The sequence below is a fragment of the Mauremys mutica genome, chromosome 20 (assembly GCF_020497125.1).
Source record: "Mauremys mutica isolate MM-2020 ecotype Southern chromosome 20, ASM2049712v1, whole genome shotgun sequence".
NCBI lineage: Eukaryota > Metazoa > Chordata > Testudines > Geoemydidae > Mauremys > Mauremys mutica.
In genome coordinates this window covers 8,355,724-8,376,089 of record NC_059091.1, presented here as the reverse complement: position 1 = coordinate 8,376,089, position 20,366 = coordinate 8,355,724, and the positions used below count along the sequence as shown (strand labels likewise).

The window sequence follows — 20,366 nt, the reverse complement described above, 5'->3', positions numbered from 1 at the left end:
AGCGTGTGTGTGTGGCTGTGCGTGCGTGGCGCTGCGTGCAGGAGTCTTTGCGTGGCTGGGGGTTGTGTCGTGTTGTGGTGTGTGTCCTTGTTATCACTGTGTGCCGTGGAGCGAGGGCTCCTGTTTCCCTGCAGCGCAGCCCCCGGAGGCGGGGGGGGGGACATCCCCTAGGGACACTGCGCTCTGTGGCTTCCCCTCCACACCTCCTGGGGGGGGCGGGAGGCCGTTAGACGGCGGGGCAGGGCTGGCCCCGCTTATGTAATAACAGGCAACCCCAGGGAGAGGCGCAGAGCCTCACCGAGGAGAACGCGGACGAGAGCCCTGCCCTCCGTGCGCCCCACAGGGCTGCCCAGGATGGAGGTGCCCTGAGAAGGCCCCCTCGGCTCGCAGCACGGACCACGCTCGGCTGCCCCAGCACCTCGGGGTCCTCCGGGAAGGAGCCACCGTGAGGGAGACGGGGAAAAGAGTGAGACCCCCGCGCGCCCCCCCCGGCTGGGGATCCCAGGCAGGTAGGAGCCAGCAGCCCAGCCACGGCCTCTCAAAGGAGACTTTGTTCAGGTCCCCGCGGCTCCGGCAGGTGCTGGGAACCCGAGATCCCAGCTGGGGGTGGGAGATTTTCCCGAGGCAGATGGGTCACCGCTTGGGGGGGGCCCTGTCCTGCCTGCATGGAACTGCTCGCTGGGGTGGTTCATTCACAGCACCCCCCGGTGTGCCAGGATTGGGGCCCCTGACTCTGGAACAAGGCAGGGTGCAATCCCAGCACCAAGACCCAGATTCCAACGCTGCCCCCCACGACACCGATCCCCAGCCCCGTTTAGCTCCCCAACCGCGGTCCAACCCCCCGACCAGGATCCCTGTCCAACCCACCCCCCCACCCCCCAGATCGCCATCTCCGGCCGGCCGCCCGAGCTGTGGGAAGGGTCCGACCCAGATCCCAGGTGGAAACCTGCTGCTCGGCCCCGTCTCTGTGAGCTGGCTGGGGACACATGGCTCTGGGGACCCAGGAGTCTGGGGGCAGGCGTGGGGAGAGCGTGGGGCCCACGAGGAAGCTGGGGGTATGAAGTCCTGGGCATGTGGGGCGGGGATGCTGCAGCCCCTGGGGGTTCTGATCAGACGGGCTCCACCCTGCCGGGTTTGGGGGTCTGCGCTCGGTGGCCTGTGGGGCCGTCGCTGCGCTGCGGGGTCCTGGGGAGACTTGCCAGGGCTTCGGCGGGGGTAGGGTTTGTGTCTGAGAGGGCAGGAGAGAGAAGGCGGGGGCAGGGGGGGCTCAGCCTTCTCCTGTCTGCGCCCTTGTGTTCTGGGTGTGAGTTAGTGACTCGCTGGAGGTGAATGGAAAACACAGCCCCCCCCCACCCCCCTGCATCATCTCCTGGTGCACAACACCATACACATCCTACACACACACGCCGTGCACACACACCCCTACACACAGAGTGCACACGCACACGGACACACTGTACACACACACACACACACATCCTACACACACGCACCGTGCACACACACCCCTACACACAGAGTGCACACACACACGGACACACTGTATACACACACACACCCCTACACACAGAGTGCACACGCACACGGACACACTGTATACACACACACACATCCTACACACACAGAGTGCACACACTCACCCCTACACACAGAGTGCACACACACACACCCCCTACACATACTCACTGCACACATACACCCCTACACACAGAGTGCACACACACACACACCCTACACATACTCACTGCACACATACACCCCTACACAGAGTGCACACACACATGTATACTCTATGCACACACCCATACACAATGCACACACCCATACACACAGAGTGCACACACACAGAGACACACTGTATGCACACACACACACACACACACACACATCCTACACGCACAGAGTGCACCCCCCTACACAGAGTGCACACACACACACCCCCTACACATACCCACTGCACACATACACCCCTACACAGAGTGCACACACACATGTATACTCTATGCACACACCCATACACAATGCACACACCCATACACACAGAGTGCGCGCACACACACGTTCACACACACACACACACACACACACACACACACACACACACACATGGAGACAGTGCAGAGGTCAGCAAATTCTCCCAGCAAATTCTCCCAGTGTTTGCTATTGAGGTCAGCAGGGCGGGAGAGAGTGTGAACCAGCAGAACTCCCTGCCACATGATATCACAGAGACAAAGGGAAATGGGCTTGGCACCTGCGGCTGCAATATCTGGTAGTAAATAGAGAGGCTGGGGCTGTGGGGCTGAGTTGATCCAGCCCCCAGGCGCTGCTGGGCTGTGAAGCAGAACCAGGCCTGGGCTCCAGGGACAGGTCTGTGGTCGGCTGGACACACTGGGGGTCTCACAGGGGGAGCCAGGTCCTGGACTTGATGGCCCATTGGCCTTGCCCTCCCCTGGGGCCGTTTCTGCTGCCCCAGGGACCCTGCTCCCAGCCTGTCTCTTCCCAGCCTCTTCCTGGAGAGGGGCCTGGCTGGTCTCAGGACCTGTGACCAGCCAGTTAGTGCTCACCACTGCCCTCTCCTGGATGGCTGCAGACTCTGCTTCACTGAGTGTCATAGCCCCCTCACAGCCAACAGCGATTTCCCTTCAGCTCAAGTGCCAGGGGCTGCGCGCTCAGAGCAGCAGGGGCTGGATTCTATCCCTGAAGGATAACAGGGGGTTTCCAAGACTGTTGACACAGGGACCTCTTCCCCCACTGCCCAAAAGCCGCCACTTCTGGGGTGCAGCGCAGCCCACAGCCGTTTAGCATGAACTGGAAACTAGGCAGAGCTCAGGGAGGTTGGGCTCTGTTTGCTTTTCGGATTAGGGTGTTGCCAGAGTCCCAGGTAGACGGGTAGACGGCTTGATGGAGGCGCCCGGGATGTGGCAGTGCCGGGGATGCCTGAGAGCTGGGTGCGGAGGCTGTTGGAGGTACCAGGGAAATCTAGCAGTGCGGGTGATGCCCCCCCGTCAGACAGGCCATCAGCAGCTCTGCGGCACTGGCTTACTGAATGTGCCCAGGCCCTGCCTGGGTACCCATGTACCTGACTAGGGGCCAGCCCAGCCTGTCCTTGGGGGGGGGGGAGGCTGGGCCTCGCGCTGAGGGGCAGTAAAGGGGTTCCTGTAGCTCTCTCTCCTTCTGAGGATCTGAGCCTTGTGGCAGCTTTGTCCTCAGACTGGTAACAACGAGAAACAGCAAAGAAAATATCCCCCTGTAGGGTCTCAGCTCACTCCTGTCTCCAAGAGCGTGTCACCCCGGAGCAGGCATCCCGTCTCTCTTAGCCTCAGTAGAGCAACACGTGGGGCATAAAGGATGAGCTGTGTGTCATATGCCCTATACTGCTAACAGCTAGTGGGGATTCTCCTTCAGCTCCAGGGGCAGAGGCCTGCATTCCTGGGGGATCCAAGCCCTCTCCCTGCCCCGTCTCTGGCTCGTGGCTTGGGGTGCTGATTTGGCACACAGGGTTGGAAGAGCCGTGCCCGCTTCCACCCCCTCTGAGCCAAACTCGGCACTTAGCTGGGCCGGTGTGAAGCTGACTAGCCCCACTCGGGTGCCTGGCACGACCCTGGATTTACCTCAGCGTCACCGAGAAGCAGCTGCCTCTGCAAGTCCCAAAGCTGCCTTCCCAACCTGAACCCACGCAGGCTCCCATCCCCAGCCAGCTGCTCCAGCCAGGGGCAAGCGAGCCAGATTCTAGCCAGGCTTCTGCATCATCTCCATCGGTGACTGCAGAGAAACAACCCAGCCGGGGGCGGGGGGGCAGGATTGAACCCCTTTGCTGGGGGCAGAGATGGGGCTGGATGCACCCTCTGGGGCTGCGCTGCCAGAACCAGGGTGGGAATCTGGGGCTGGCTCCACCCCCCCCCATACACACTGACCATGATCCCCATCGGGTCCCTCCCTCCAGAGCCCCTGGGCCGGCCCCAAGACTCCAAGACGGTGGAGTGACACTGAAGGCCAATCCCCCGGGGGAAGGGGCCATTGGCTCAGAGCAGGTCTCGGCCTTGCCTGGGTTGGAAGAGGGGCCCTGAGACAAGCCCCTCTGGGCATCACGGGAGCCGCACCCTAGACCCCCAGAACCTCCTGGAGACTCCCTGGGAGCAGTACAGGGGCTATGACACAGAGTAGAGCAGTGTGGATTCCATCCAGTAGAGGGCAGTGGCGCTCACACACTGACGCATGTGCACACAACACCCACCTACCCAAGTATAAGCCACGCCCACTCGGTGTGGTGCTCTGTCCCCTTCTTGTGGTGCCTAGGCCAGGTACCCCTTGATGGGCCTAGTGCAGCCTTGCCTAAGAGCTGATGTTTTAGGCTTAGGGACGACGATCTGGTTGCAGGTTCGATCCCTGCTGCTATTAACCCACGCAGGGCATCAGCGTTCCACACGCTTGGTACAAGCTACGTCAGGCTAAGCAGCAGAACAAGCAATGGTCCTGGGGGAACCCCCTGCTCCCAACCACTGAGAGCGGGGTGCCTGGCTCCAGATTGGCAGATCCCAGGCACAAGTCTCTGCCTGTCTCTCCCCTTTGCCTGCCTAGCCTGCCCCAGCCCTGAGCACCTACCCAGCTCCGGGTTCAAGCCCCAGGCAGCCCCATCCCAGCACTGACACCAGCCTGACCCTGAACGTCTCTGGGAGCTTGAAAAGCCCACCGAGCCCACTGCTGTGCATGCTGGCTTGTTATTGTAGGGTCTCCCTGAGCACTGGGCCACATATGCTGGTTTGTTATTGTAGGGTCTTCCCACAACAGGTTCAGGAGCTCGGCAGAATCTTGTAGCAAAGCTGCGGGCACTGGGAACTCCATGCCCAGCTCCAGGCTGCATGTCGTAGCTGCATGAGACACAGAACTCAGCTCCTCCTGGTGTCAAAGCCACCTGCACTAAGGGAGAATCCCCCTCAGCAGTGCAGGGCCTCTGACACACAGCTGAGCAGTCCCCATCCTGCCTAGCAGAGGGCAGTGGTGCACACATGCTCGCCGGCTCCTGCTAATGCTAAGGTTGCAGGACGCCAGCTGGGAGGCGCAGGGGTCCGGAGGGAAAGTATCCCCATCCTGCGCCACTGGGTGACACCTGGAGTGGGTGGGGGAGGGGATGTGGGTCCCACCTGGTGGGGGAGTATGTGAGACCCAGCAGTGGAAGGCAGGGCAGGGTGGGGCACAGGGGAGAGAGCAGGCCGGGGTCAGCACTGCCGGTGGGTAAAGTGGGATCTCAGCTGTCAGAGCCGTCGCAGGGTCTGGCACAAACTGCCAGCTCCCAGGGCCATAGTAACAGTCCTGGCAGGCTCGTCTCTGTCGATCTCAGAGCGCTTCACCGAGGAAGTCAGCGCTGTGAACCCTATTGTACAGATGGGGAAACTGAGGCAGCGAGAGGCACAGCTTGCCTAAGGCCACCCAGCAGGCCAGAGCCAGGGACAGACCCCAGCTCTCCCGAGTCCCAGTCCAGTGCACTCCCCGTGCGACCACCCTGCCTCCGCTGCTACAAGGGCAGTGAGCAGTGTTTGCGAGTGGCTGTGCTGGGGGGTGCTGGAGTGTTTGCACCAAGGGTCCTCCCAGCGCAGTGCATGGTGCTGAGCGCGTGGCAGGGCTGCCTGGGCCAAGGGTGCAGGGCAGGGCCACCCTGATGAGCCGAGAGGGCTGGGCAGTGGCCCCTCCTAAGGAGGATGTCCCAGGGAGAGGTCCCGCGACCCACCCCCCACCCCCGTCCCATGCCCTGGGCCCAGGAGCAGGGGAGGGGGACGTGCCCTGCTGGAGCCAGGCGCAGTGTTAACCAAGAGAGGCCGGGCGTCAGTTTTGCCTTGTGCAACATCCCGCAGGGGCCTTGGGAAATCGTAGGGGGCCTGTGTCGAAACAGGGGCGGGAAACCAGGGGCCCCAGAAGGTGATAACGGCCCACAGGCTGTGGTGGGGGAGGGGGCCAATCAGTGCCTTAACCCTCTGATCCCTGCAGCTCCCTGCAATAAATGTGCCCTGCTTTCTACAGGGCCCTAGCATCGGGTGGCAAAACTGCTCTGACAACGGGCTCACCAAGGGAATCAGGAGCAGAGCCGGGGCTAGAACCCAGGAGTCCTGGCTCCCAGCCCCATAGCTCTAACCCACCAGACCCCACTCCCCTGCCAGAGCCAAAGGAGAGAACCCAGGAGTCCTGGCTCCCAGCCCCATAGCTCTAACCCACCAGACCCCACTCCCCTGCCAGAGCCAAAGGAGAGAACCCAGGAGTCCTGGCTCCCAGCCCCATAGCTCTAACCCACCAGACCCCACTCCCCTGCCAGAGCCAAAGGAGAGAACCCAGGAGTCCTGGTTTCCATTCCCTTGGGCTCTGACCATTAGAGCACATGGAGAACGTGGCTCGGAACAGGAGGGGTCTGACATTCAGGCCTGGCCCAATGCCCCCAGTGGTGGCACTGAAGGGGGGACTCGGGTTTGGGATCTGACGCCGGCGGCGGGAGAGTAAATCTCATGTTGCTTCGGCGCAAATCTGCCCCCAGCTGGCATCGGGTTCAGCCCTGTGGGGAGCTGCCCCTGATCCGGGGGCTCTGAGCCACATGGAGGGGAGACGAACGGACGGGATGAGAGAGACGCACAGAGTCCTGGATCCAGGCACCACCTAGGCTGCTCAACAGGAAGTGCCGAGCACCCCCCCCGCCCCACCCCCACAGCCTCTCCCCTGGCTCATCCCCCCTCTCCCCCTGGTGAACAGGCCCGTTAACCCCAACACGAAACCAAGCACTGGTGGCACAAGGCTCCCCTCCCCCACACCAGCCTGGCACGCCGGTCCTGGTGGGATGCTGCTGCGGCCGGCTGCTCATCCCGCTTGCTGGAAAGCACCTGAAAGCAGAAGTGAGCCCAACGTGCGGTCTGGCTGGGCGTTCCTGCGGCTGGGGACCGAGGGATGAGACAGCTGGGGGCATCCATGGGGCATCCTCAGGAGACAGCCCAGGGCACTCTGCCAACCTGCCCCCACAGGGAGCTGCCCGGTGCACCCGCGATGCCCAACGGCAGCAGGTTGAGCGTAAGGAACACAAGGGCAGCGCCAGGGTCAGGGCCCAGCTCAAGGATTTGGGACAGGGGGGACAGGCTCCCCAAGGCCAGTTCTGATTGGTCGCTTAAGTCACATGTGTGTGTATGGTGTGGGGGGGATTTTTCAGCAAAAAACCACCAACCCCCATATTTCTGGGATCAAAGGGTTGTTTCCTCTTTCGACATTCCGTTGTTTTTTATAGAGATATTTTTGGAAAATTACGAAATGTTTGTAATAGCTTTGAAGGGGCCGTTGGGAGCGTCTCGACCGCCGTCCCGCGTAGCACCAGCCAGAAAACTTCCCCCACCGATTCCTCCCTGAACCAGAGCAGGCCTTGGAGGAAAACAGCCTTGCAAAGTTGCCAGGGATGGAGACAATAGCAAAGGCGGGGAAAACGAACCAAGAAACCTAGCAGATTTAGAGATTTATTTATTTATTGAGCTAAAAAAGGCTGAATCGGCCTCTTTGGAAATGCAGCGGGACAGAGCTGATCCAGTGAAGGTCCGAACTGAGGTTACTGAGGCCAGGTCTTGGGGGATTTTTCACCCCCCCCCACAAGTCCCATAGCTGTCGACCGACGTTTTAAGTGTTGACCAGGCCTCCGACTGGAAGCTGCTGCATTCCACCCCAGAGGTGGCTGCATTGGACTGTAAGCTCTTTGGCACAGGGACCATCTGTCTGTTGTGTTTATACAGCACCTGGCACACAGGGGGCCTGGTCCATGAGTGAGGCTCCAAGATGCTACTGTAATACACCTAACAAATACCTATAGAGAGTAGGAGCCTCTGGAATGCCCCGCCCCGGAGGCTGGATCCCTCCCGGTTCAAACTGGAACTGAGACATGAGTCTGTAACAGGGAGGGGACTTAGTCCTGGGAGCAGCTTCCCAGGGGACTGGTGGATTCTCCATCACGTGGAGGCTTTTGGTTGAGGATGGACGCGTGTCTAAACGATCCGGGCCCCTCAGTTACCAGGCTGGATGCAGGGATCTGAATGGGCCCTTCTGGTTTTAGCGCCAAGAAATCTATTTCCTCTCAGAACTGCCTCACTAGCTTCCCAGCAGGGCCTGTGGGCCCCGCCCTGCCCCCAGGACAGCTCAGTTGCCAGAGACTGGGATGGCTGTGGGGGCAGGTGTCTGTGATCCAGGGACTGGCCTGAGACCTGGCAAACTCGTTTCGCAGACGCGTGGAACCAGCTGCAAGGTGGCAGCTGCTGGCACTGGCTGCTGGGTTTGGATGGGTGGCCATGTGGGGAAGGCGTCGTGTCCCGTTATCCAACAGCTGCTTCTGTGGTGCAGCAATGGGTGTGGCCCCGTCGGTACCAATCAGCTGTAAAAGTCTCTGATCTGCCTGCTCAGTTACACAGGACCCGCCTGCCTGGCCCTTGGCAGTGCCCGTCGCTGCCCCAGTGTCACTGGACGTTTTTGGAGTGGAGGTGCTGAGCTGCACCCCTCTTATCCCTGCCCGCACCTCTCACCACCCCCTAGAGCTGGGGCCGGGAGCAGGGGGGACGTGGACGGGGGTAAGGCAGCAGAGGCTGGGGACACAGCTAGGAGTGGGTGTGGAGCCATGGGGGTGGGTCCGTCAGCCAGGACTTTGCACGCGGGGCTGGTGGCTGGGATCCTGGGGCCGGCAGCGGAGCCCCCGGGGCCAGCGGCCGAGTGGGACCCGGCAGTCGAGCAGGACCTGGGGCCAGCAGCCAACACCCTGGACAGCCTGGACTGGCAGCCAGGACCCCGGGCAGCAGGGGCGCAGGGCTGGCAGCTGGGATGCCGAGTGCAAAACCTGGGGGTGCTGCAGCACCCCCTGCACCCTACTTCCCATGCCTATGTTCTGCCCCCCATCCTGATCTGACCATACCCAGCATCCCCCTGGCCCCAGAGCTTGTCATTGGTTAGTGTCTGCGTGGCACTGGCAGGTGCTGTCTGGGGATCCCACCGCCAGGCCCTGCAGAACAGCATCCCGGAAATAGGGTCTGGGGGGCCAGCTGGGTTGTCGATGGGGTGATGCTGCCATGCGGAACTGGGGGCGGGTGAGAGGGGACTGCACCGGCAGAGAGGGACTTTGTGTCTGGATTCTGGTGGGGTTCCTGGAGGTGAAGTACTGAAGATTTCAGACCCTCCCCTGGTTGGCGATGACGGCGGGTGGCCCGCGCAGGCTGTGCCTTTGTTTCCCGCCCTTGCGTTGGCTCGGGTCTCCCACCTCTGGCCCGTCGTCTGCGTGGTTCATTGCCCTAGTCGTGGTTCTGTAGGGATTCCCCCTCCCCCACATCTTTACTGTGAATGGCCCCTCAGGCTTCCCCGGTGCACGGAGGGGGAGGCGGGTGCTTTCGGGTCTGGCTTCGTGGACGCAAATTACAGCTTCAGGCCCAGCTGAACCCCCTGGGGAGCCGGGCTGGACTTTCCAAGGAGCTGCTGCCCAGCGGGCCCCTGGCAGGGCCCATTCTCCTGAGAATCCGGCTCTGCCTGGGTGCCCGCCCTTGGAAGGCTGCCCTGCCCAGGAGTGGGCTTAGAGGGGAATGAGAAGGGGGTGTGGGGCAGGGGAGCGTCGATCTGCCAGAGTCTGTCCCTGGAAGCCCCACAGAACCTGCTGAGCCATGTGGGGGGGGACCCGGGATCTGTCCCTTTGGGCCCCAGGGAGCTGGCCTGGCCATCGGGGGGGGGGGGGAGCTGGGGTCTCTCCCTTTGGGCCCCAGAAAACCAGCCCAGCCATAGGGGGAGCCGAGATCTGTCCATTTGTGCCCCACAGAGCCATCCTGGCCATGTCACTCGTTCATTCCCGGGGTGGCACAAGCCCACTGGGACTCAGTTCCACTGGGGGAATTAAAGACTCCGACCCCCCCACCATACAGGGAGCCTGAGTATCACTGGGGGGGGCGTCGTGGGGGTCATTGCTTGGCAGAGCTGAATGGAGCGGCAGGGAAGTTCCCCTGGGAGGGCACTGCCAGCAGGGAGGGGGTAACGTGGGCGCTGGGCGGGGCTGGCGAGTGACGGGGCCGGTTCTGCTTCTCTTCCCGGCAGCCCGGGGGCTCCCCTGCCGCAAGGAGCCTCTTGTGAAATCGCTGGAGGGAGGCAGCCCTGCCCGCACACTCAGGCGCTGGCACTGGGGAGGGCTGCGGACCCAGGGAGCGGGGCAGGGGCTCAGCAGGGGGCGCTCTCCCCTGGCAGGGGCACTAGGGGGCGCTGTGCTGCAGGAGGGTGCAAGGTGCCTGGCCATTCATGGTCATTAGCGTGGCGCAGTCTCTCAGGGCGGGAGCACGAGTCCCAGCACCTTGGCCAATCTGAGTGGGGTCACGGGGGCCCCCTCCGTGATCTACCATCGGCTTCTGTTGCAAAACAGGATTATTCTGTGCGTATCAGCAGCACCTGGAGACCCTGGCCGAGATCAGGGCCCTGCTGCACCAGGCGCCGCACAGACACAGAGTGAGAAATGGACCCAGCCCCAAAGAGCTCCCAGGCTGAATAGAGACAAGGAGGGGAAAGTGAGGCACTGAGCAGGGAAGCAGCCGTGGAACAGAACCCCGGCGTCCTGTGTTCTAGTGCAGTGCACTACCCACTAGATCACACTGCCTCCCTCGTGCTTTGGGCAGGTTCATGGGTGTGTCTGGCCCTGGACAGAGACTGGGGATGGTCAGGGCTGGGAGCGGGTGGGTTCAGGGAGCTGGCTGGGCATGAGCCTGACAGCTGCTGGCCGGGGCACGTCTTGGCCATGCAGCTGCGGGTGATAAGGGCCCTTATCTGTGTGTTGCAGGAGCGGAGCAGGCCTCCTCCCGGCTTCATGAATGTCTGATTTTGCCAGCTGCGGGCTGCAAATTCACAGAACCGGCTCAGAGGTGAGGGGAGCGACCGGGGAGGGGAGGCTTATCGGGGCACCAGACGGGGTGGCCACGCCCAGGGTCGCCGTGGGGAACATCCCACTGGGTGGCAGAAGGAAACATGGGGCTCGGGAAAGGCCCCCCCACCCCGCCCAACCCCCCAGATGTGGCAGGACACCCCACGGGCTGGGAGACTCTGGAGGGAGCTCAGGAAGGGGTGGAGCGGGACGAGGGGGTGAAGAGGTCGCCCCAGGCAGAGGGGGAAGAGAAATGAGGAGGCCTGAGGCTGGGGTAGGGTAAGAGAGCAGCAGCGAGGTGAGGGGGGATGTGGGGGCTGGTGGGCGTGGCCCTGACCTCACCCCACATCCTTGGCTGGGTTGGGAAGAGGACTAAGGTTGCCAGAGCTCAGTGGGACTCAGGGACTGGAGTCTTTCCTATGAATGCCACCCCGACCCCCCATCTCTGCTATAGCCAGGCCAGGAAGGGGGTGTCCCCCAGCCCAATTCTGTGAGAGGAGTTAGAGCCAGAACTCCTCAGGCCACCCAGCTCCAGACTGTGACCCCCGACCCAACCCCTCAGACTCGGGAGAGTTGGGATCTGGAGCCAGTCTCCAGAGCGGGGGCCCAAGGGGAGCCTGGCCCCTCCATACGCTTGGCCCAGCAGGCCCGAGGGAGATGCACAGAGCAGAGCGATCCTGGGCATCCCCACTTCCCCTGCCTCACCCAGGCCATGCTGGACAGAACGAGCCTCAGGCCTCTAGGGAACCTGGGAGCTGCAAAGAGCTCCTCAGGGTGCCCCATTTCAGAGAGAGCTCTCCAGCTTCCAATCAGAGAGAGAAATAGCTCAGACCACCAATCAGCAGATAGGAAGGCTGGTGGTGGTGGGGGGAGATCCTATCTCTACCAATCAGCAGGCAGAAAGGCAGGGGTGAATCCTGTCTCCACCCATCCCCAGGCAGGAAGGCTGGACTGGATCCTGTCTGTACCAATTAGAAGCCAGGAGGGATGGAGTGGATCCTTTTTCTACCAATCAGCAGGTGTGGAAGTTTGGGGTCACTCCAGTCCCTATCAATCAGAAAGCAGGAAGGTTGAGATGGATCCTGTCTCCACCAATCCCCAGGCAGGAAGGCTGGGGTAGATCCTGTCTCTACCAATCAGTAAGTGGGAAGGCTGGGCCTTTATCCAATCAAATTCTTTCTTTCCTTGTGCCGCAGAATTTCCCTACCACGGCCGGTTTTGGGGTGGCCCTTCTGGAGCAGACACTGGGCAGGGCCTGGGCCGGCAAGATGCCCCCTTGCCCTCCCCAGCAGGGCCGGGCCCGGACGACGCTCCTGCCCGCTCCACCGCTGAGTGAGCCTGGCCAGCAGGGAGAGATGGAGCTGACCTGGCAGGAGATCATGTCCATCGCGGAGCTGCAGGTGAGCCCCGAATGGAGCCTCTGCTTCCCTCCCCCAGCCAGGCCGCCTTTGGATCCCAGGCTCCTTGCTTCAGCCGGTCGCTGCGTCCAGCGCGGAGCCCCACGATCTCCTGGGTGCTAGAGAAGCTGGAGGGGCAGTTATTGTAGAAGAGGGAGGGGTTGACCCAGCTGCGCCAGAGCCCCAGGGCGCTGTGTTGCCAGGCTCCTGTCCCCATTGGGCTATTGCCACCCACCTGGGTGTCTGTCTCCCAGGGAGTTTGATTGGCATCTCCCCTTGCAATGAGGCCTTGTTCCCAGGCGGCTGCCTGCTGTAGGCTCACACAAGTGGCACGAGTTTGGCCAGGTTCAGAGCCCAGACCCCAGCAGGCAACTTGCTCCCAGCACCTAGAGAGGGGAAATTCTGATCTGGGTCGAAAGTCACATGGGTTCCCTTGAGCCTGGCACAGGGAGGGACTCACGGCTCAGCCCCCACCCCACCTTGGCATGGGCACTGCCAGCTCGAGGAGGGGAGTGCACTGGCTGGCTCTTGGCCTGGCCTTGATAAGCCCAGGTTGGAGCAGTGGGGGGTCCCTGCGATGGGCCGTCTGCCCCAGCCAATCTGGCCCTGGCTGGAAACACAGAGCTCACCCCAGACCTGATGTTTAGGTCTAATTTCTCCCACCTGCTCCCCCATCCTTTGGCCTCAGCCCAATTCCCAGCGGTGCTAACCGGCTCCCAGTGCCAACCGAATCCCCGTCCCCCTAGTGGGGATCCCTGAGCGAGGGAGCAATGCTGCCCCCTAGTGGCTGGGCCCACCAAGAGGATAAGGGAGCTGCTAGCTGTGCAGGCCACGGGAGCGCTCCTCCTGTTGGTGAGTTCTAGCCCCACCTCCCTGGGATTCTTTGCAGCCCCCTGGATCCATCCCACCAGGGACAGGCGACCTGCTCAGTGTGGGGAGGCAGCCCGGGCTCTGGGGACACGCAGCCGCCTGCCCAGCACCCTGTGCTCCCAAGGCCCCGCAGAGCTGCAGCTATTCATTACACACAGCCGCCTCTTTAATCTTCCCAGGGGGATGGAGCTGCTCACCTGCCCCTGCGCCAACACTGCCCCATTCACTGCAGGGCCCTTGCTGCGGTGTTCGGCTGGTGGGGGCAGGGCGGGGGGAGGCCGGCCGCACAATGGGGCGTCTGTCTGACGAGATGAATCGGCTCCATTGTTCGGGTAGGGACGATATCGCGCTGTCCATCTCTGTAGGGCAGGCACCTGCTGCAGGGCTGGGCGCCTTCCCAGCATGCTTTGGGCCTGCAACCCCCTCCCCGAGGGGCAGGGTGATCCCAGCATGCTCCATTCCCCCTCCAGCCCCAGGAATGACACATTCCCAGCATGCTCTGGGCATTCCCATCCCACCCCAAGGACTGGCACATTCCCAGCATGCTCTGGGTCCCCCATTGTACCCCAAGGGGCAGGGTGTTCCTAGCATGCTCTGGGCCCCACATCTCATCCCCAGGGGCAAGGTGTTCCCAGCATGCTCCATTCCACCCCAAGGAGTAGCATATTCCCAGCATGCTCTGGGCCTCCCATTCTACCTCCAAGGGGTGGTGTGTTCCCAGCATGCTGCATTCCCCACCCCTGCAGCCTTAGGCCTTCCTGACCCCTTTCTAGGGCTGGCGGGGCTGCAGAGTGTGGGTAGCGGGGCAGGCACACACTGGCGCCCTGAGCAGCCTGGCGCGGGTGACCGTAAATGCTCAGGAAGATTAGAGAGGCTACAAAAGCAGAAAGTGCAATAACAATGGGGGGTTTCAATTGTCCCCTTATTGAGTGGGCACATGTCCCCCTAGGGCAAGATGCAGAGATAAAATTCCTAGACACCACTAGCTTCCACCACTGCTCCCTGGAGCAGCTAGTCCTGGGAGCCAGTCCCGAGGAGAGAGGCGGGTCTCGATTTAGTCCTAAGTGGCACCCAGGAGCTGGTCCGAATACTCCTGACCCGCTCGGGAATCAGGGCCGGCTCCAGAGCCCAGCGGGGCAAGCATCCGCCTGGGGCGGCCCTTTCCCGGGGGGGCGGCAGGCTGGGCCGGCGGACCTGCCGCAGTCATGCCTGCGGGAGGTCCACCGGAGCCCCGGGAGCAGCGGACCTGCCGCAGGCATGACTGCGGAGGGGACGCTCGGCCGGCAGCTCCAGTGGACCTCCCGCAGGCATGACTGCGGACGGTTGGCTGGTCCCGCGGCTCGGCTGGACCTCCCGCAGGCATGCCTGCGGCAGCTCAACCGGAGCCGCGGGACCAGCGAACCGCCCGCAGCTGCGGGAGGTCCAGCCGAGCCGCGGGACCAGCGGACCCTCCACAGTCATGCCCGCGGGAGGTCCGCTGCTCCCGCGGCTCGGGGGCGCCTCCCGGGCATGACTGCTTGGGGCGGCCCAATTTGTAGAGCCGCCCCTGTCGGGAATAGCAACCGTTGTGTAATCCTTGTAGGGGGTAACACAAGAAAACCCACCATGGTGCCATTTCACTTTAAAAAGGGGAACGACGCGCCAAGGGGGGACGCCCGTTAGCTGGCCATGAAAAGGGTGAAATGCCTGCAAGCAGCGTGGGGACCGTTTAAAACCACCAGAGTAAAGGCTCAGACTAAAGTCAGGAGAGACGATAAGAGGCCCAGAAGAAGACCACCGGGTAGGCTGACCAGATGGGGGTAATAGGAGCCTATATACGAAAAAACCCCAACTATCGGGACTGACCCTATAAAATCAGGACATCCGGTCACCCTACCACCAGGGCTAAGCAGCACAGTACGAGGCAAGAGGTCTGGAAGTCAGGTCCCAGTGAGGGTAATAAGAAGCCGCCCAAACTCTGGCAGATGAAGCATAAAACTAAAATAAGGCCGGTCAAGAAATAATTTGAGAAGCTGCTTGCTAAGGACACGAAAACCAACAGTAAGAAAGTTTTTAAATACATCCGAAGCCAGAAGCCTGCCAGCCAAATGAGGGGCCCACCGGGCGGTCGAGGTGCTAAGGGAGCACTCAAGGAAGACAAGGCCGTTGAGGGGAAGCGAAATGAATTCTTTGCACTGGTCTTCGCTGCAGAGGGTGTGAGGGAGATTCCCACACCTGAGCCGTTCTTTTTCAGTGACAGATCTGAGGAGCTGTCCCGGATTGAGGTGTCAGTAGAGGGAGTTTTGGAACAAATTGGTAAATTAAGCCGTAATAAGCCGGAGTGAAAGTAATATTAAACTCTTACCCATACGGGGGCCCAGAATGGGCGGGGCCTCAGGCAGAAGGGGCGGGGCTAGGGTCAGTCTCCCGCACCCAGCCCATCCGCGCTTCCTGGCCCGCGCCACCCGCGGCTCCGGTGGTGATTTAAAAGGGCCTAGGGCTAAATTGCCGGCCCTGGGGCATCTGCCCCTTTTGTCCCCCCCTCGGTGGCCCTGCCAGTAGGGTGCCTAGTGGCAGTGCTGCCGACTGGGGGTGGGGGAGGGGGAAGGGGCAGCGATGTTAACCCTTTAACAGCGGCTGCGTAAGGGCTTCTTACCGGTATGCCGTACTGGCTTACTCACCCCTGGTAATAAGTCCCCAGGACCAGATGGGATTCACCCAAGGAACTCAGATATGACGCTGCAGAACTACTACCTGTGGTATGTAACCTATCACTGAGCTAAGCCTCTGACCCAGCTGACGGAGGGTAGCTAATGTAACCCTAATTTTAAAAAAGGGCTCCAAAAGCGATCCTGCCAATTACAGGCCAGCGAGCCTAACTTCAGTGCGGGGCAACTTGGTAGAAACGAAGTGAAGAACACACAGATAAACACCATTTGTTGGGGAAGAATCAACCTGGCTTTCCTGAAGGAAAATCACGCCTCACCAATCTATTAGAATTCTTTGAGGGGGTCAATAAACATGTGGACAAGGGGGATTCAGGGACATGGTGAACTTGGCCCTTCAGAAAGCCTTGGACAAGGGCCCTCCCCAAAGCCAGGTAAGCAGTCAGGGGACGAGAGGGAAGGTGCTCTCATGGGTCAGTAAATGCTTAAAAGACAGGAAACAAAGGGTAGGAATAAACGGTCTGTTTTCACAGTGGGGAGAGGTAAATAGTGGGGACCCCCAGGGATCTGTACTGGGACCTCCACTGTTCAAACATATTTGTAAATGATCTGGAAAAGGGGGTAAACAGTGAAGTGGGAAAGTTTGCAGAAGATACAAAATCCCCCCTGTTAAGTCCAAAGCTGATTGTGAAGAGTTACAAATCAGGGCTCTCAGAACTCGGCGACTGGGCAACAAAATGGCCGACGAAATTCAGTGTTGTGGATAAATGTGATGCTCACCAGAAAACAGAATCCCAGCTACACATGTATGACGATGGTTCTAAATGAGCTGTGACCCCTCAAGAAAGTGAGCTTGGCCTCACCGTGGAAAACCTCAGCTCAGTGCGCAGGATGCGGATGTACAGATCCGTTAGGAAAGGGGTCGATAATAAGACAGAAAATATCCTAATGCCACTGTAGAAATCCCTGGTACGCCCAGGCCTTGACTAGGGGGGGCAGCTCTGGTCGCCCTGTCACAAAAAGGCTACAGCGGGACTGGGAATGGTTCAGAGAAGGGCAACCAGGATGAGTGGCGCGGGGGGGAGCCGGGGGAAGCATGAGTGGGGGAGGGGAGGTGGTTGCAGGAGAGTGGGTTGGGGGGGAGGGGACAAGAGTTTGCAGAAGGAGGTTGGGGGAACATGAGGGAGGGGAGGGGACATTGGTCCAGTCTGGACCCTATGTTGCTTCTGCACCAGCATTTTGGGCCTAGGGCGTGGTGGGGAGCGCGACCGTGGGGCTATGCGGGGAATTGGGAATAAGGACTCCTGGGTTCTATTCCTGACTCTGCCACTTGACCCTGAGCAAGCCGCGGACCCTCCCCGTGCCTCGGTTTCCCTGCCCTGTCCTATGGGGACAACACCCAAGACCCCTCAGGCGTGGGAGGCCTGGCCCAGCGATGCCTCGGGGGAAGCTCCTAGCAGCCACTAACCAGCCTGCATCTCTCAACCCCACAGGGCCTGGATGTGCCGAACGAGACCCCCTATGACCCGGCACTCTACACCCTCATGCACCAAATGGTGCCCACTGCCAACTACGGGCACTGCCCAGCGCTGGGGGATGGCCCCGTGCCCAGCTGCAGCCAGCCTGCCCCAGTGTATGACCGCCACTATCTGGATGCCATGGCAGCTCCATGCCCCCGGCTGATGGGCCCCGTGCCCCCTATAGACCCTCCTTACGGCTACACTGGGATGCTGATCTCCTCCAGCCTTGACCCGGGGCCGGAAACCACCGCCCTGAGCCAGATGGGCACTAACAAGACTCCGTCTCTGTCCGGGCTGCTAAGCGAGGCCCAGCGGGAGGCCGGCGGGCGGGCTGAGGGGGGCCGGGCTGAGGGCTACGGCCCCCCGCCACCCTGCAATGCCCAGGAGGACTTGGAGTCAGATTCGGGCCTGTCGCTCAACTACAGCGACGCCGACTCCATGGAGACAGAGGGGCTGGAGCCCAGCAGGCTGCGGCCCGACTACGCGGAGATGTACCCCGTGGACTACGGCCCGCCCTACCCCTTGCTGCCCGCCTTGCAGGAGGTGCCCCCCTTCGCCATGCAGCCCCCGGAGCTGTTCAAGCCCCAGCCGGAGAAGGGCCGGGCGCCCCCGCGGGCCGAGCTGGCCTGCAGCCGGGACGAGCGCCGTGCCCTGGCCATGAAGATCCCCTTCCCCACCGAGAAGATCGTCAACCTGCCGGTGGACGACTTCAACGAGCTGGTGTCCAAGTACCAGCTGACGGAGCCGCAGCTGGTGCTGATCCGGGACATCCGGCGCCGCGGGAAGAACAAGGTGGCGGCCCAGAACTGCCGCAAGCGCAAGCTGGAGAACATCGTGCAGCTGGAGCAGGAGCTGGAGCAGCTGGGGCGGGAGCGGCAGCAGCTGCTGCGGGACCGCTGCGAGGTGGACAAGACCCTGGGTCTCATGAAGCAGAAGCTGGGCCAGCTGTACCGTGAGGTCTTCCTCATGCTGCGGGACGACGCGGGCAACCCCTACTCGCCCGACGAGTTCTCCCTGCAGCTCACCGCCGACGGCGGCATCTTCCTGGTGCCGCGCAGCAAGAAGCTGGACAGCGGGGACTGAGCGGGGCGGCCCCGGGGCCCCACAGCTAGGCCCTGCCTGGGTGTGGGGGGGGTCTGTGTTCTTTCCCGGCAACCAAACCTGCTTGTGGGGGGCCCCTTGGCGCGTTACACACCTGGAGGCATCATAAGGGCTTGGAGGGCCTGTCAGTGCCTTAAATACCCGAACCCTGGAGGTGTCACACGGGAACAGAGGGGCCTGCCAGAGCATCACACACCCAAGGGAACCCTGGAGGTGTCACACGGGGATGGGGGGACCCTGTAGTGCGTTACGCACCAGGGTCCCAGACGTGTCACTCTTTGTTTCCCTGATGATTACCCCAGCCTCCTTCACTCCCCTGCGGAGACCAGATCCCGACCCTGATGAGTCCTTGCCCCCTACCCCCCGATCTCTGTTCCTAGGGGGTGTTTGGGGCGATGCTGCCGACCGCGGGGAAGAACAGCACTTCTCAGCCCAGTCGCCCCACGGAACTGACCCGGCCTGGGGAGGGGGAGAAGGGCTCTGCCCCACGAGCCCCACAGAGCCGAGAGAACTGGAGTCTCTTCCTTCCTGAGCGTCCATAAGCTTGTTTGTCAGATGCCCCTTTGCAAAGTCACGGAGCGCAACAGGAGCCCTATGTCCCTCAGGGCAGGGCCGGGGGGCTGGGGAGAGGGCAGCTGGGGGTCCCTGAGGGCAGGGCTGGGGGGGCAGGGCTGTGCAGGATCGAGAGGGACACGGACAGGAGGGGGTCCCCGAGGGCAGGTCTGTGCAGGGCCATGGGGGAGTGAACAGGAGGGGGTCTCTGAGGGTACGGTGGTGATGCCGGGCAGGGAGAGGCCGGCCTGGGGGCCCGTGGCTCATGGCACTGAGCCCATGTGGCTGGGTACGGGGCCAATCCACCCTCACGGTGGGTCGCGAGAGCAGGTGCTGAGCACAGCAGCTGAGATCCTGTGGCCCGGAGGCCGGCCGGCCAGGGGACCCCAGAGCTCAGAGGGTTGAACGTGGGGAGCCGTGGCCCCAACTGCTCTGGTGCAAGGCGCCCCCGGCGGCGTTTTCCCCACTTGGACTGTTGTAAATAGAGACCCGGCCGGTGGCTGCCAACTGTCCAGCAATAAACAGCGCCCGGAGGGACCCGCTGGGAGCCCGCGTCTCCGTGCCTGTCACTGGGGTCACTCACCGACGCCCGGGGAGGGAGGAGGAGGCGGACAGTGGGAACAGGCTGCAGCCTGTGTGAGATGGGAGGGCGTGTGTGTGTGTGAACAGTGCAGGGGTGTGTGGGTTTGGGGGTGCGGGCAGCGAAGGGGTTGTGTGTGTGTGGTGGGATCACAGCCAGCGCCTGCATTGTGTGTACAGCCCGGGGCTTGGGTGAGGGACGCTGGGCAGAGCCCATGGGTAGCTCCATGGGCACAGGTTGCTCCTCCTGGGTCATGGCTCTGCACAACCTGCAGCCCGCTCGGCCTCCCCGCAGCACGCCTGGCCTCGGTGAGCCGGCAGCACAGGCCAGTGCCACGCAGAGCCGCCCTGCGCTGCATGTGTATGTTTTTATGGTATATGCATTATGTATACATTGTGCGGGGGGGGGGGGTGCATTCTGTGGTGTAGGGTTGTACGATAAGTTGTTTTTTGCACACATTGTATGGTGTGTAGTGTGGTGTTTGTGCAGTGTGGGTGTGAGGGCGGTGTGTGTTGTATGGGAGTGTGGGTGTCATCTGTGGTGTTGTGTGGGTGTGTTGTGTGTGGAGGGTGCATTATGTGGTGTGGGTGTATTGCGTTTCAGGTGTCCACATGGCTGCTGCATATGAACCAGTTCCAGCGCTCTGCATGGTACCGTAATTGGGACAATACCCCTCCCCATATTGGCAGTGGAGCACCCAGCCCAGCGCAGGGGCGAGAGGAGACAGGACAGCAGCTTGGAGGAGTGAGTGCGGGATCTCTATAGGCCAAGCAGAGCACATGGGCTTCTCCATCCCCACAATGGTGTGGACTGATGGCC

At 61.7% G+C, this 20,366-nt stretch overlaps 1 protein-coding gene across 1 annotated transcript; it reads left to right on the top strand.

Annotated features, from left to right (window-relative positions):
- The first annotated feature begins 314 nt into the window (after positions 1 to 314).
- On the top strand, positions 315 to 19,508 carry NFE2 (nuclear factor, erythroid 2). Its single transcript, XM_044995076.1, has 4 exons — positions 315 to 509; positions 10,802 to 10,883; positions 12,079 to 12,282; positions 17,288 to 19,508. The coding sequence occupies exons 2-4, from the start codon at positions 10,833 to 10,835 to the stop codon at positions 18,395 to 18,397; spliced, it is 1,365 nt and encodes a 454-aa protein (XP_044851011.1). The 5' UTR covers positions 315 to 509; positions 10,802 to 10,832; the 3' UTR covers positions 18,398 to 19,508.
- Positions 19,509 to 20,366: the final 858 nt, after the last annotated feature.

Coding starts and splice junctions, on each gene's coding strand:
- NFE2 (XM_044995076.1), top strand. CDS start 10,833: ATGTCTGATTTTGCCAGCTGCGGGCTGCAAATTCACAGAACCGGCTCA. Junction 10,884..12,078: donor TTCACAGAACCGGCTCAGAG/GTGAGGGGAGCG, acceptor CTTGTGCCGCAG/AATTTCCCTACCACGGCCGG. Junction 12,283..17,287: donor TGTCCATCGCGGAGCTGCAG/GTGAGCCCCGAA, acceptor TCAACCCCACAG/GGCCTGGATGTGCCGAACGA.